Raw genomic sequence first — 15,434 nt, forward strand, 5'->3', positions numbered from 1 at the left:
AAAGGAGAATACCCCTATTTATAAAGCCAAAAAGGAGACCTTGGAGGGGCTCTATATAGACGTTGGAGCCCCTCCAACGGTCACAATTGTGACCGATGGAGGGGCCCAACGTCTATATGTGCCCCCCCCCCCCCCCCCAAGGCTAGAAAAAAAGGAAAATAAAAAAGAAAAGAAAGAACAGAAAAAAATAAATAAAGAAAAATACAATCATATTCCAAGGGGAATATGCGTAAAATGTAAAAATGATAGTTTTACTCTTAAAGGCTATTACAAAAATTATATATATAGAATACATTTTAACAGTGATACGCCGAAATCATGTAAAACAACAATCGGTGAGAGATGCATAAAATCTGCCAAATCTCAATGATAATCTCTGTCTAGAGGAGGTTTTATATATTTTGACAAAGATTTTTATCTAGATATTCTTTGTGCTACTTACTGGCATGCTCTTGGAAAATTATACGTGGCAGCAACATGTCAACACTTCAAAAGGCATCCAATCAATGTGAGGTGATCACTGGAAGAATGTGTTGGTTCCATTAACATACTGATGATGATCTTTATCTAGAAAGTTGGATTTGTAAACTTATGTAGCCTTACTATTCTAACATTGTCTCTCTCAAAATGGACATGAGAACTTGAGAAGACACTTGAATATGGTTGATTCTCAAATACTTGGGCTTGATGGAACTTTTCATGGGCCAACCTCAGTCTCGACTAAGACTTGTGAAGTTCTTCCTCCACAGAAGGTCAAAATTAATAATGCATGTCTAGATTGATCTATAAAGTTAAGGCCCACTTAGATATACTAATTGCAGGGTTTGTGTTGGTTACCAGGGAATTTTATTTTATGGAATTCATATTTGGCAATATCTTTACTCTAGATAGATTATTTCTCTTAATTGCAGCCTTTATGCAATGGTCCAAACTTCAACTTTGTAGTGATAATCATCAATCAAATTTTCTTTTGAAGTTTGTCATCTGTATTTTTTGTAATAGCATTTTTGTCAAGCTGATCAATGAAATGCATAATCTTCTGCAGTATGATGCATTCGATATTGGTTTTATAACCACAGATGAATTCACAAATGCTGAAATCCTTGAAGCAACTTATCCTGCTGTTGCAAAGAGGTTGCATGGGGATTGGATTGATGATCCTGCAATTCCTATAGTCACAGGATTTCTTGGCAAGGTGTTTATCAGCAAAGTCTGCATTCATTTTGTATCTTGAGCTGTAAAGCAAATTTCTCTTTATTTGTTGATGAATGGTCTGTCATGTTTCTTTCCATTTATAATTCATTATACACTGTGCTATTTGTAGGGTTGGAAATCTTGTGCTGTTACAACTTTTGGTAGAGGTGGCAGTGACTTGACAGCCACCACTATTGGTAAAGCCTTGGGCTTAAGAGAGATTCAGGTTCACTTTAAACTTTGTGCTGAAAATAAATCTTGAACTTTCTAGGATAAGATCAGTTTTTCCCCTTGTTAGTATGTGCTGATCAATCTCTAACTGAATTTCAAGAGAAACCATCTATAGCTTTCCATCATAGGATGTTTATGTTTGAAAATTTGGCATTGTCTCATGTAGATTTTTGGAATGTTTCAGAAATAGATTTGTAAGTGCAGCTTTTAGCGTGTGATGAACAATCTCTAACTAAATTTCGAGAGAAACCATCTATGGGTTTCCATTGTAAGATAGTTGGATTTGTCTCACAGCGTTTTCAAGTATTTCAGAATTTTTATTTGTAACTGCAATCTCATTTTGTCACAGGTATGGAAAGATGTTGATGGAGTGCTAACATGTGATCCCAACATCTATCCAGGTGCCGAACCAGTACCATTTTTGGCATTTGAGGAGGCTGCTGAGCTTGCCTATTTTGGTGCACAGGTATTCCTCATTTTTCATTTTATGTTATATCTTAATTGAAAATCTGTTATATAATGACCATTTTTTTTATGTTGTATGTTTCTTGGTGCTGAACCAGTCCCATATTGTATGTTGATTCATACCTATATGTGTGCTTTCAATCAATACAGATTAAACAATCTACACAAACACTTGATTAACAAGAGAGCAGTAGTCTATAAATATCTGCGATCAGCTATTCAGCTATGTCACATAGGTGTGGGTGCGGGTGCGGTGATGAGGCACTTTAAAAAAACTTGGATGCGGGAGGGTATATATATAAAATTTTTAACAGTTAACAGCAGTAACACTAATTTTTAACAGTAATTTTTTTAGTCCAGATTTGGACATTTATGACCCTGGGTGCATTGACCGCACCCAGGGTTGGCTTGACTGCACCGGGTGCCGCACCCGAGTCATGTCGCGTCGACGCGGGTGCGGCACCCTGTTGGCCGAATCCCTGTGACATAGGCGATCAGGAGTGTATTTACTAGCAAGGCACCATTGAGGAATGCCACAATCCCATTAATGCACAAGCAGAAATGCAGTGAATTTATGGGGAGTCAGGAGTGTGAAAAAGAAATGGGAGATGAACAGAAAAGCATAATACAATGCTAACCCACAATGAATCCACTCTTGAATACAATCCTAATCCATGTCAACGTGCCTGATATGCTAATGGGAACTATTGTCAATCACAATAGATGACACTTTTGTTATCACAATATTGACAGGATGGATGAGAAAGAACCCCACCTCAGGATGTACAATGGAGCCAACTTATATCATTGATGGTTAAAACCAGAGCATGGTAGGTAATCACTTAAGAGCGGTTAGAAGCCCATATATGCCACCTGTAGTGCCATAATTTGAGCATAATGATGCCAGCATTGAGGAGAAAATAATCTGAGACAGAGAGATCATTTGCTGCCACGGACCCGTGTCACAGGGACACTGGAATTTCCTCTTATGTCATGTCCCCTTATATACTATTCTTAATGAAAATTACACTAGAACAACCTGCGCCATGTCCTTTTCTCCTCATCCATGTGACCTAAACCCAGACAGACAGACAGATGTTTACATAGATGAGAAGGATTAAGGTGAAGCTACCCTAGACTGATAGAGTACCATGAGATCACAGGAAGAAGCGAATAGTTATTTACATACTGATTTAACATGTATAAGCAACAGGCTATTCATTTTTGAAAAGATAGAAAAGTACTGTGAATAATGAAATTATACAAGTAGCACAAATAGTGAACTCTTTAACAGCAACCCCTTTTAGGTTTTGCTTGTACTAGTTCCTTTTCGACGAAACTCATTGGAGGACATATCCATCAAAATAGTCATTGATTTCATTACAACATTAAAGCACATTCTGGGTGTGCATTGCATGAGGGTGTATATCTGTAGGAGGCTGGTCACCCAAACAATTACAAGGAATGCAAAATAAAGCATGATAAAGAACAAACGTTAAGGGGATTTTTGATAGTGCAGGAGGGGGTCCCATGGAAATGGAAGCCACTTTTCTTGCAGAAAGTGCTTCCCATGTTTTGGTGGGTACTTGTGGGGGCCACAGCCAGTTCCGTGCTACACAAATGCACCTGAAAATCATATTAAACACAGACAAATATTAGAATTTGGTGAATGGTTTGGACCCCTGTTTGGTACAAATTGCTGGTCACCATCTCCACTTGCATATTACTGACATCCTTGGACTGTTGATTATTTTCTTTTCTGGTTGTAGGTTTTACATCCACAATCTATGCGACCTGCTAGGGAGGGTGATATTCCTGTGAGGGTCAAGAACTCTTATAACCCTAAAGCTCCAGGAACCCTCATTACAAAGTCCAGGGATATGAGCAAGGTGGTAACTGGTTACTGTTGTACTGGTTCTCAGGTTTTTTATTCTGAAATTCTTAGCCATTCTTGTTTATATGCCCAGCTTCTTGAATGCTTTAATTCTGTGTGCAGGCTGTACTGACCAGTATAGTTTTGAAGAGAAATGTAACCATGTTGGATATTGTGAGTACTCGAATGCTTGGTCAATTTGGGTTTCTTGCAAAGGTAAGCCTCTTCTGATCATTAGTCCTTGCTCTCTTTTACTCGTTTTACATATGTACACATGCGTGCGACACACACACACATTTGACTGATTTGGATTTTGGGCAATCTTATGATTAATTGCTGGAACTCAGATGACTCGAGCGACTTGCACAAGCAATGTTGTAATTAGTGTATTGGAACTTGTATCTCATGAGCCTGAGATATGGGTATATTATACCTTATGTCACATGGGTGCGGGAGCGGGGAAGCGGCACTTTAAAAAAACTTGGGTGCGGGGGTGAGGCAAAAATATAAAAAATATATATATATATATATATATATATATATATATATATATATATATATATATAGTCCAAAAGTTGGACATAAATGACCCTGGGTGCGTTGACTGCACCCAGGGTCAGGTTGACCGCATCGGGTGCGGGTGCGATGAGGGTGCGGCACCTAGTTGGAGAGTCCCTGTGAAATAGATTGTACCATATCGTAAGATACAGGATAAAACTTTAAAAATCACAAAAAAAATCTGAAAATACTTAAAATAGAGAAAAATCTTCAAAAAATGCATAAAAAATTATAGAGTGCAATAGAAAAAAAACATGAATATATGAATTATGAGTAATTAAACATAAACATGCACTAGTAAAACACTGAATACAATAGTCATAACACTCCTAACAAACATTTAACAAAGGTCACAAGTCACAAGCATGAATGTTTGATATCAAAGTTATATATTACATAACCAAAACAAAAGAAAAAACATCATAAACTATCAATCTTAACGAAAACAATATTCAAATGATGAATCTTCTTCTTTGCCTCCATCTACATTCATCTCTTGGCCAGCATAATCATTGTCATCATCCAGTTGAGCCTCCGTCTCAATCTCCAGTTGTCTCCAGTCATCATCATCATCATCAGGCTCTTCTTCTACCCACTCATCTAATATATCGAGGTTGTCAGTACTGATGGGATCGTAGTTGTTCCTCTGGTGTCTTCTCGATTCTCTTTGTATTTGTCTACAATATTAAGATTTTAATTAGAATACAAGTTGTATTAAAGTAGATCCACTAAGTATCTTAATGTTACCTTTGCTTCAATCTCATGTTGTAGGCAACAAATGCAATATTATTTAATCGAGAGTGCTCCAATCTATTCATTTTCTTTGTGTGGATGCACTAAAAAAAACTCTAATTTCTTTTGCATCCACTCACGCTGCATCCCTAACTCAATATACGTTGTGCAAACCTTGATAATGAAGGAACATCTCCACCAAACCTATTCCACCATTGATCTGAACCAACAAAAGAAAAATATGTCATGAGAGAAAATCCTTGCAATATAAAATATACATAATTAAATATAATAACATTGAATTTTAAATGCATACTTGGCCGCAATGAACTACACAATTTGATTGCATTCCTTTGTCCAAAGTCCCCCTTGTTTTGTTCATACTTGGGTAACTCCAAATGAATTTCTCTTGAGACTATGATTTACATTAAGTTCCTCGATGGAGTTCGGGACACCCATTTATACTTCTCTATCATATACGAATGTGGGGGAGAATTTGATGGCAGGATTGAAATAAGAGGCAACATCATGAATGTCTTGATGGAGTTGGTGAGTCCATCTCTTATCAATCACCCTCCAAACTGGCCTATAATACTTTTTCTTGTTGAAATTCTCTAATTTGCTCTGTTCATATCATCATACAAGTAGGGCATAGCTGTAGCTTCATTACTGTCCATTCTCCTCAGCACTTTCACAAGTGTCATTGTCATCCTAAAAAATATATTGCACCTCTTCCAAAACTCCATAGAGAAGACTATCTCAAACCCAATAGGTTTCTGTGAAATCTTCATTGCAAACCACTCATCTGAAGCAAACATTTGGTTTAACTCATTTTAATGAATGACAAGGCTCTGTACTGTCAAAACATTTGCAACAAATTTTGTCAATGCATGGTATGTCAACTTGGCTCCCTTGGTAATCCTCCTCATCAAGTTTAGGATGGCCGAATGATTATAAATGAATTGTGTTACTTTTTTGCACATTTCAATGCACTCTGAAATGCCCTCCATCTCACCAATATCTTCACGCATGAAATCAATACAATGCGTTGCGCATGGACACCAAACAGAATATTTATATTCATCCTGTGACATTAATCCAACAACTTTGAAGTTTGTTGCATTATCAGTAATAAATTTAACTACATTTTCGGGTTTAACATCCTCCACCACATCTTTAAAAATTACAAACAACTCTTCTGTCATCTTTTGTCTATTGGACATCAACAGATTTTAAAAACACAAAACTTTAGGACAATAAAACAAAAAATTTACCAGATTTCGTTGTTGTTTGTCTGTCCACCCATCTGCCATGATGGTGAACTCACATCACTTCTGCAACAACTTGCTTCAAAATCCTACCCCTCAATGCATGATAGAAAGACATCTTGTAACCAGCTTGTATACTGGCTATTGCATCAACCATAGCCTGGAAATGGTACGAGTTTGCAACATTGAATGGTATGCAAGTCTCATAAAAAAATGTCCAACTGCTAGATCTGCCTACTCAATCATTTGCTTGGAGGCCATGTTAGAACTTATATCTGATTGGGCTCCAAGGGTTATCCTAGGTATAAAATAAGTACCAATCCCATGTTCTGGACTCATAAATCCCTTATCTCCTCCCCTCCTTCCCCTACTACTGCCATCAGATCCACCACGAGTTGGTGCACATCCAATGCCATTGCTGCCTGTCCACACCTCCACCCTTTGCCCTTCTGCTGTTGTAAAATCTCCAACTCCTCCTCAATGGGGCCGATCACATTGTTAGTTGCTTCAACATATGCCTCAAATGGCATTTCTAGTTCTTCCTAAGGTTGGGACATATCACAACTCCCAATTTCTGTCACCTCTTGATGTTTTTTCTACCTTATCCTCTGAGATTCCTTTAATAGCTCATGCATCTATCATTTGTTCAGCATCTTGTTTTCTTCATAAACTGGTGTTCAATGATCTCATGTCGGGTCTTTTGTTGCAGCCATGCTTCAAATACGTTTAATCAAACCCTCTAGAGTTCGGATTTGAGGGTTAGAGAGAACAAAAATGTGTGTGATGAAAATGGGCAGATTTAAGATAAATCACGCCACTCCACTCTATGTCACATGGGTGCGGGTGTGGGGGTGCGGCAGAAATATATATATATATATATATATATATATATATATATATATATATATATATATATATATATATATATATATATATATATATAAAGTCCGAAAATTGGACATAAATGACCCTGGGTGCGTTGACTGCACCCAGGGTCAGGTTGACTGCATCGGGTGCAGGTGTGGAGAGGCTTTAGGGTTCAGTTTTGTGGGTTAGAAGCAAAAAAATGGTTGGGCGTGACGGAAATGAGTGAGATTTGAGGGAAATCGTACTTCTAGGGTCCAGATATAGCAAAAGCCCCAATTTTTACAGTAGATTTGATCTCGAAATAAGGTAGGTAGGCTTAGAAAAGGGTGTTGGGAATGGATAAAATGACAAAACGGGGTCAAAATGACCCTTCGGGGCTAAAAAATGGCTCCCATAAGTGGCTGGTCGCCACTTTTCCGGCGATAGAAAAGTAAAAAAAAAACTAGACTTGTACAATACAGGGTGTATCGTACGATCCATATCGTATCGGTACGATAATCATACCGAATACGATATAGGTCTCAAATCGTTCGTATTGATTCCCCTGCTGATACTACTATATATCATATCATATCTTACGATACAACAAGATACTGTTACAAGTGAGCTATCATTCATCTGAGCTGATTGCTACTTGGACCCAAGAGGACTAAGTGCCTATTCCTTTACTATATTTGATACAGGTTTTTTCCATCTTTGAAGATTTGGGAATCTCGGTTGATGTTGTAGCTACTAGTGAAGTTAGCATTTCTTTGACGCTGGACCCTTCAAAACTATGGAGCAGAGAACTTATACAGCAGGCAAGTGTTTCAGCTCCAGACCTTGTAGCTGTAAATTAGCAGTTGTTATTCATATTCCTGTATCAAACTTTTTTTCCCATTATTTAAGCATGTAGTGATTGCATAGAACCTCTCATAGGAAAACATCTTGGTATTTCTAACAGTTATTGTTTTTTTTTGTTAAGGAGATGATTTTCTTTAATTGGCACGAGCATGAAATTCATACATGCTGTTTCTCACTATCTTGATGTGGCTTGATTTATGTCCACAATTGCAGCCCAAATATTGTGTAGATATGGGCTAACATGTCATTCTCTCTCATTTTCTTCTTGGGTGCATGAACAGTTTTCTTCTTTGTTTATGGTTTTGAAGGAGCGCCTGAACTTTGACCTCACCTCTTTTAGGGTATTGAGGCTTGTGGTGCCTTGACGCATTTGATTTGCTTAATTTTTCTTGGAATTAAATCCATGAGTAGGGTTTCTTTTATGCTCAACAATGATTGATTTTCTTTTGTTTGGTCGATAATGTATGTTCTGTTGGATATAGGAGCTTGACCATGTTGTAGAAGAACTTGAGAAAATTGCAGTTGTGCATCTCCTACAACGTAGGTCAATAATTTCGCTTATTGGAAACGTGCAGCGGTCGTCCTTAATACTAGAAAAGGTAAGTGTCTCTTATATGTCCATTTTTTCTCCTGTTATATGGGCATCTTTCAGGACTGGAAGATGAACTCTTGGCTTCACTCTGTGTTTGACCTTCACAGTTCTCCTGCATGTCCACTCCCCCCCCCCCCCCCCCACACACACACACACACACACACACACGCACACACACTTTTCCTTCTGTTGTATAGGCATGTTTCAGACCTGGCAAATTAAGTGTTGGCTCCATTCATGTTTGAGCCTTTAATTACCTTATGGTGCATTTTAACTAATGCTAACAGAACAATAGCATTTGATCAGTCACAGGGTATTGGATGTTGCTGTCTTTTGCTATTTATAAACGTACCTTTCCCTTCTGATTGTTCTGTTTGGGTACATTTTGGTTTAGATGATATAGAAAGAAAGGAACCTTGTAGGAACAGTTTTCATAGGAACTGATCCTAGGAAGAATTTTCCCTTTTTTTGGTGTGACAGAAAACTGGGGTAAAAGGAATGGTATTATTCCACATTTAGGGTGGATACAGAAGTTTCTTCTGGAATACTTATGTCTTTACCCTTTTTTATTAAGGGTTTCTCAACACTATCCCTATAACCTGAACCTGAAATCTCTCCTCATTGCTGTTGATTGGAAGCATTATACAACCATCCTTAGCCAACTTCCATCTACTCAACCATGGGCGGACATTAACTACACATAGGTGGATAAAATCACCACTATACCCTCTTACTTCTCACTATTTGTAACTTTCTTTTCATTATTTCACCTTGACCTTTACTAAAATTCAGATCTCCAGCGTGAATTCTCTGATCACGATGGACTTTTGGTGTGCATTCTGTAACCATTTTGTGGATTTTCAGCATTTAGTTTCCCATCGTGATTTGAATGTTGTACTTTTCCATCACATCTCAAGTTGTGCATTTTCCTGCCATATGTGGATTTCCAACATGCTTTCTGGTTTTTTTGGTGTGTATTCTCCGAGCAACTAACCTCTCTCTCTCTCTCATATCTATTGTGGACGGATAAAGAAACCATATGAAAATGATTAGAGGAGGCTGGAGGTTTTTTCCTGTGTACAGACAGGAAAATTTTGTGATGATCGGATGCAGGTAGAGAAACCTAAATAGGATCTAGTTTCCCACACTCAATTGTGCCATCTTGTTATCATCCTCTTCTGTTTCTGTTTGTGTGTGCATGCTTGTGCTTAGACCATCTTGTTCTTTGCATGTGTGTCTGCTTTTTTTATTTTTTTGGGTGGGCAAGCTGGGGAATAACCCTGTGGGATTCGAACCCGTGACCCCCTCAGTTATGATAGTGTGACCTAACCGTTCGGCTGTCTCATTCGACCTTGTGTGCATGCATATATGTTTGTGTAATATGTGTTTTTGAATCGAAGTCAATATGCACTAATGAGTCTTCCATGGTACTTTAAAAAATGTCATTAACTGCTTTGATTTGATCCCCACTTGATTTTGCCTTGTTGTTCCAGGTATTCTATGTTCTCCGTACAAATGGTGTGAACGTCCAGATGATCTCTCAAGGAGCATCAAAGGTCTCTCTCTCTCTCTCTCTCTCTCTCTCTCTCTCTCTCTCTCTCTCTCTCCATATTTTTCACACCCTGCAATTTCATCTGATTGGCAGGTCAATATCTCTTTGGTAGTAAATGACAGTGAAGCAGAACAGTGTGTCAAGGCTCTGCACCGCACCTTTTTTGAAACACCAGAACTCGCTGCTCTTGAGATTGCCAACAGCTCGGCAGATAAGTGCAGAGACCGACAATATTCCTAATTCATAATGGTATTATGTCTACCTCCTGTATTCTTTCACCTAGACATGCGGCAGGCTAAATTATCGGTTGCAATATGTTCTTGGTAGAAGTAGATTCCCCGGCCGCAGAGGCATCATCATTTTGTATAATGTAGAAGATGGTTTTTGCTAAGGCCAAGCATTATTGAACGTCCATCTATAAAATCAAATGCTAGACATAGGCCTTTGGTTCACTTTTTCGGCGAAGCCAGAATATTGAGAAAATGGAGTTTAAGATCTATGATTGTACCATAGCTCAGTTCAACGTTTCAGCAGAGCTGATATATTAGGAAATGGAAGATTGATTATTTTAGCCTTTCTTTTTTTGTTTGACCAATTTTTATCTCCCTCTTGAGTGTGGTCAGTGTCATCACATTGCCGTCAAGAAAATGTTGGTCATCTTAAGATGGTAAATTTGATCCGTCAGTGATCGATTTCTCATGTCAGTGATCGTCAGGGCTTTGTACCATTTCTCCTTTAACCAATTGGTTCTCGCTCATTGCCTCTTAAAGACTCCAACAGCAAAGCTTAAAGCCTGATGCTAATCATATCTCTTTCGATCTAATAGACTTTTTCGTCGCCCTAAATGAACATGGGTTCGATTACTGGAGTGACTCGATGAGCCGAGATGCCTTCAAATCTCCTCTTGTAATCGTTTTGTTGACCATGAATCAATCCCATTAGAGTGGGTGTGGATCAGGTAAAATGTTTTTTGTAGAACAAACGCATAAGGGGCTTTTGATTCCCTCGAATCTCTGATCTGATGAGCAGCTGATGCCAAGTCCCTAATTTTTTCAAATAGAGAATCTCACGTCTTCAACTATGAGATCCTCAAAAGCCCCCCCTTTTCATGGATCTCTGATCTTAAGCTCTTAGATCACCTCAAAGCAATCAAGTGCAACCCCAAGCGACACCTGTCCTATATAATGGCACCTGTTAGCGACTTTGCATGTAGGGGTGCCAACGGGTTGGGTTTGACCCGGACCCGATCCATACCAAACCATACAGGGTCAGGGTTTGGTGATAAAAAAAGGTTAGATTAGAAACCGGTTTGGGTCCGATTAGTATTTGGAGTTGGGTATGGTTTGTGAAATTTCATACCATACCCGGGTCCAACCCAAGTTCTGATTAAGACTCGTGATTTTTCAAATATAAAAGATAAAAAAATATTATTTTATCCGGTATGGATCAGATCTGGTTTGTGTAATTCTTACAGGGTCCCTGTATGGTTTTTTTATGGCAGGCCTGACAGGAACCGGGTTCAGACCCAGTACCAGTATCTCAAAATAGATCTAGGTTCCTACTCATCTTGATCTAAACCAGATCTGACCCGTTGACATCCCTATTTGCATGTCTTTGTCTTGCCGTGGCGGTTTACGATATCCTCGTAAAACCGATTTGCTCTCCCACAAAATTGTTAAACAACCAGCGTCTATTTTATTAAGCAGAAATGCATTCGTGAGCTATTTTGTGAATGACGGGCTAAAAAGCAAGGGTCAACCCCGTTTCTTTAAAGGCCCTGTTTGGAAACTAGTAATTGAGATAGGAAGTGCCATTTGAGAAGGTGGGAACTGCCAAATCCTGGATTTGGCAACTGTGGATTCCATCTTTAGTATAAATTAGAGGTGCCAATGGGTCGGGTTTGGTTCAGACCCAGGTATAACCAGACTTGGGCCCAATTTTTTGGGTATGGTATCGGGTCCAAACCTGGGTCTAATCAGGTCTACTATAAGAAAAACAACCAGACCCAGACCCAGACCCGATAAGAGCTACATGAACCATACCTGATAAAATAATATTTTTTATCATTTTTACATTGAAAATTTGTGGGTCTTAATCAGAACACTCTGGTTGGGCCCGAGTCTGGTATAAAATTTCACAAACTATACCCAGATCCATGTATTAATTGAACCTTTGGGTCTAGACCCGGGTCTTAATCAGGTTTTGTTATTTATCATCATGACCCTATAGGGTTTGGTCCGGATCTGGTAAACCAGACCCGTTGACATCTCTAGGGTAAATACAAAGGTGAGGGGACCCCACTTCTCATCCCCAATGCATAAACACCCATCCCAGCTACCAGTTTCCAAACGACCACCACAAGATTGTTTGACCAAGTTTTTGCCAAATGCATCAACTCCTATCCCAGCTCCTAGTTTCCAAACAGGGACTAAATTTACCTTGGAAAGAAACGAACGAACACCTTCGAGTTGGAACGAGGGAGTGGCTCTCGGGGCTTTTGCTGACAGCATTACACAACTCGGGTTGTACGACTGTCCCTAGAAGGACCCGTTCTAGCCGGAACCCGGTAAAAGAACCAGTTTCCCCCCAAGAACTTACTACGCCCAATAAACTCCAAAGCCGACAACAAAGACAGCAAGGTCATGTACCTCACTGTCCATCGGCTCGTGATCACGGACCCACTGGACATGCAAAAACATACGAGACCCATCCAGCGTAGACCATATAAGCTACGACATTCATTCCCTCCCCCTTACCGAGAACCGTAAAATCAGACACAATTAGCTTGCATCCAACGAGCTCATCCAAGGCACGTTCATCAAGAGGTGGTCCATGACACCACATTCACTGAGTTGTCCTTCGATGCCACCATTTTAATGAAATGAAGTTCACAGGACGAAATCCACAGAACCCTTTTTCAGTTCAGGACCACTGCTTTTGCTTGATGCTTCTTCTTTTTCCCAGATGAGAAACGGATCTTTGATCCGAATCAGGTCTTGGCAATCCATATCGAGAATCGGAACAGACTCCGAGAAGGCCTTGCAGGCAGGTCGAATCTAAAAGCAGAAGTTCTGGCCTTCTGGGGACGGACTGGACAAGGCTGTGCTGCCACTGAAACTGTTGAAATTATGCAGCAATGAGCCCAAGGCCAAACAAGGTCCGTCCTCCACTGATATGCCTGCCAGTGTCAGAAACCAAAACCAGCAGAGTTCACTTGCTGACCCCACTGGTCCCAACTCCCAAACCAGTCGCGATGCTATCATGACTTTCGATACTTGCCAAACTGGATAACCTTGAATAGGGTGCCAACCGGCCTGGTTTACCCGGACCCGACCCGAACCAAATCCTATAAGGTCCGGATATGGTGATAAATAAGAAAACTCGATTAAGACCGGGGGATTAATACATGGACCCAGGTATAGTTTGTGAAATTTTATACCAGACCTAGACCCAACATGAGTTCTGATTAAGACCCATAATGTTTCAATGTAAAAATGATAAAAAAAGTTATGGTTTTGCCAGGTATGGTCTGGGTTTGGTTCGTGTAGTTCTTATCGGGTCTGGGTATGATTTTTCTTATAGTGAACTCAATTAGACCTGGGTCTGAATGTGATACCGTACCCGAAAATCTGGTTCAAGTCTGGTTCTACCTGGGTCAGAACCAAACCCGACCAGTTGACACTCCTACCCTTGAACGCTACTTGCAATTTTTTCTTTTCAGATACAGCACCACTTGCAACTTAAATTTGTAAAATTGATAAAAAGCCAACGCAAGAACTGTTCATCGCAAAATGAGATCTATAGGCCCAAAATTATCGGTATGAGAATGAACCAGTCTGTGTGACCTTGCTGAGAGCTGCAACAAAGGGGTTTTCATCTTTGAATCAATCGGTGTGGGGTGATGAGGCCGGGGCTTCAACTCGCCCGGTGGGTCCAATTGGTTATCCAGAAATGGAATGTCTTTAATTAAATGCAAGGTGCTGTCACTGCATACCTGTCCTTGCAAGCTGATTTCTACCTCAAATATTTGTTCTGTAATGTAATTTTACCCAAAACAATAAAAAATCTAGATTTCTTAAAGAGGGCAATCCATTTTTTGTAATGCATATCACAATCTTAATAATGATACTCAACCTGTTACGGTCCAGAGTCAGTCATGATTTACTTTGATGTTGTTTCGATTCTAGTTGGATTTGATACTTCGATTTTGAAGTGGGTGTAGCAGATCGTTGGGATTGGATGTTAGTATATGGTCTATTTAAAGAAGTAAGTCAGGTATGTACGGATCACCATCTAGTAGTCATTCTCAATCCAAGTTCAACTAAAGATCCATATTAAAAAAGAGATTCAGATCAAGATGGACAACCCTGTCAGCATGAATAGAAAAAAGCAAGCAATTGGGGCTCACAAGGAGGGGTATCTCCCTAAATTACTCTAAAATCCATAGACCAAGTCCTATCAATTCTGTATCTAAAACATTAGTCAAACCGCTAATCTAACCCAAATTATACTTAACTGATTAACCATTTGGCAATGTTTTTTGTTATTTCACCTCAACCGCAACCATGACAAACCTCATACCTCTCCCACAGTGTCAATCAAGATTGAGCACCCCAAACACGTGACCCATAGGTCCCACGATCCAAAAACCATTGATTTGATTTTCTCAAGTCGGTCTCAAACTAAAGTATTGGTTCATTGCAAATCCAATCTTTCTTTCAAACTTTCTACTTCAAAATATCCGAAAGGTGTAACAGCAAGCAACTCTTCCCGAACCACATGAAATTCTTGTTATATTTGCTCCTTTTCATTTTTTGTTTCTTTAATTTATCAATAGTGTGATCTATCATCTATCAATTGAGTATCGAGTCGTTTCTTACCATGTGTCCATCAGTACAATGGCCTCGCGGTGGGTTGATTGTCGATGCCCAAAAGGCCACTACGCAATGATCACCCACTATTGGGACCACTGGCGGAGCCATGGGTGGGCACTCGCCCACCCCAGAATTATGCATCCATGTGTGTTTTCTTCTGACGATGGTTAGTGCTAATCTTTTCCCATAATTTTTTCACCTTATTGAATTGTGTAAAAACCACAGAAGAGACGGGTTATTAGTTTGTGGGAGTTGGAGTTCTCTCTTGTGAATATTCAACGAAGATCTGTGTGTTTTTCCCCAGCTTCTTATTTTGTCATTTGTTCTTTGTGAAACCGTGTAACCTACATTTATGGGGAACCTAGCTCTACTCATCCGTATATGA

General features: G+C 39.5%; 1 protein-coding gene across 3 annotated transcripts in view; it reads left to right on the top strand.

Moving 5' to 3' along the window:
- Window positions 1-10,749, top strand: part of LOC149811351 (aspartokinase 2, chloroplastic-like) — a 60,526-nt gene extending 49,777 nt beyond the window's left edge. Inside the window, exons 5-13 of one of the 3 annotated variants that reach the window (XM_089993566.1) lie at window positions 1,046-1,195; window positions 1,325-1,420; window positions 1,775-1,891; window positions 3,660-3,779; window positions 3,887-3,979; window positions 7,872-7,988; window positions 8,514-8,630; window positions 10,117-10,179; window positions 10,269-10,749. In XM_089993566.1, coding sequence (XP_089849692.1) covers window positions 1,046-1,195; window positions 1,325-1,420; window positions 1,775-1,891; window positions 3,660-3,779; window positions 3,887-3,979; window positions 7,872-7,988; window positions 8,514-8,630; window positions 10,117-10,179; window positions 10,269-10,415 — 1,020 coding nt within the window. In that variant the 3' untranslated portion in view covers window positions 10,416-10,749. The remainder of the gene's footprint in view (window positions 1-1,045; window positions 1,196-1,324; window positions 1,421-1,774; window positions 1,892-3,659; window positions 3,780-3,886; window positions 3,980-7,871; window positions 7,989-8,513; window positions 8,631-10,116; window positions 10,180-10,268) is intronic. The other 2 variants (XM_089993567.1, XM_089993568.1) reach the window with 2 other exon arrangements.
- Window positions 10,750-15,434: the final 4,685 nt, after the last annotated feature.

This window comes from Nuphar pumila, chromosome 17 (genome assembly GCF_984573655.1).
Source record: "Nuphar pumila chromosome 17, dmNupPumi1.hap1.1, whole genome shotgun sequence".
NCBI lineage: Eukaryota > Viridiplantae > Streptophyta > Magnoliopsida > Nymphaeales > Nymphaeaceae > Nuphar > Nuphar pumila.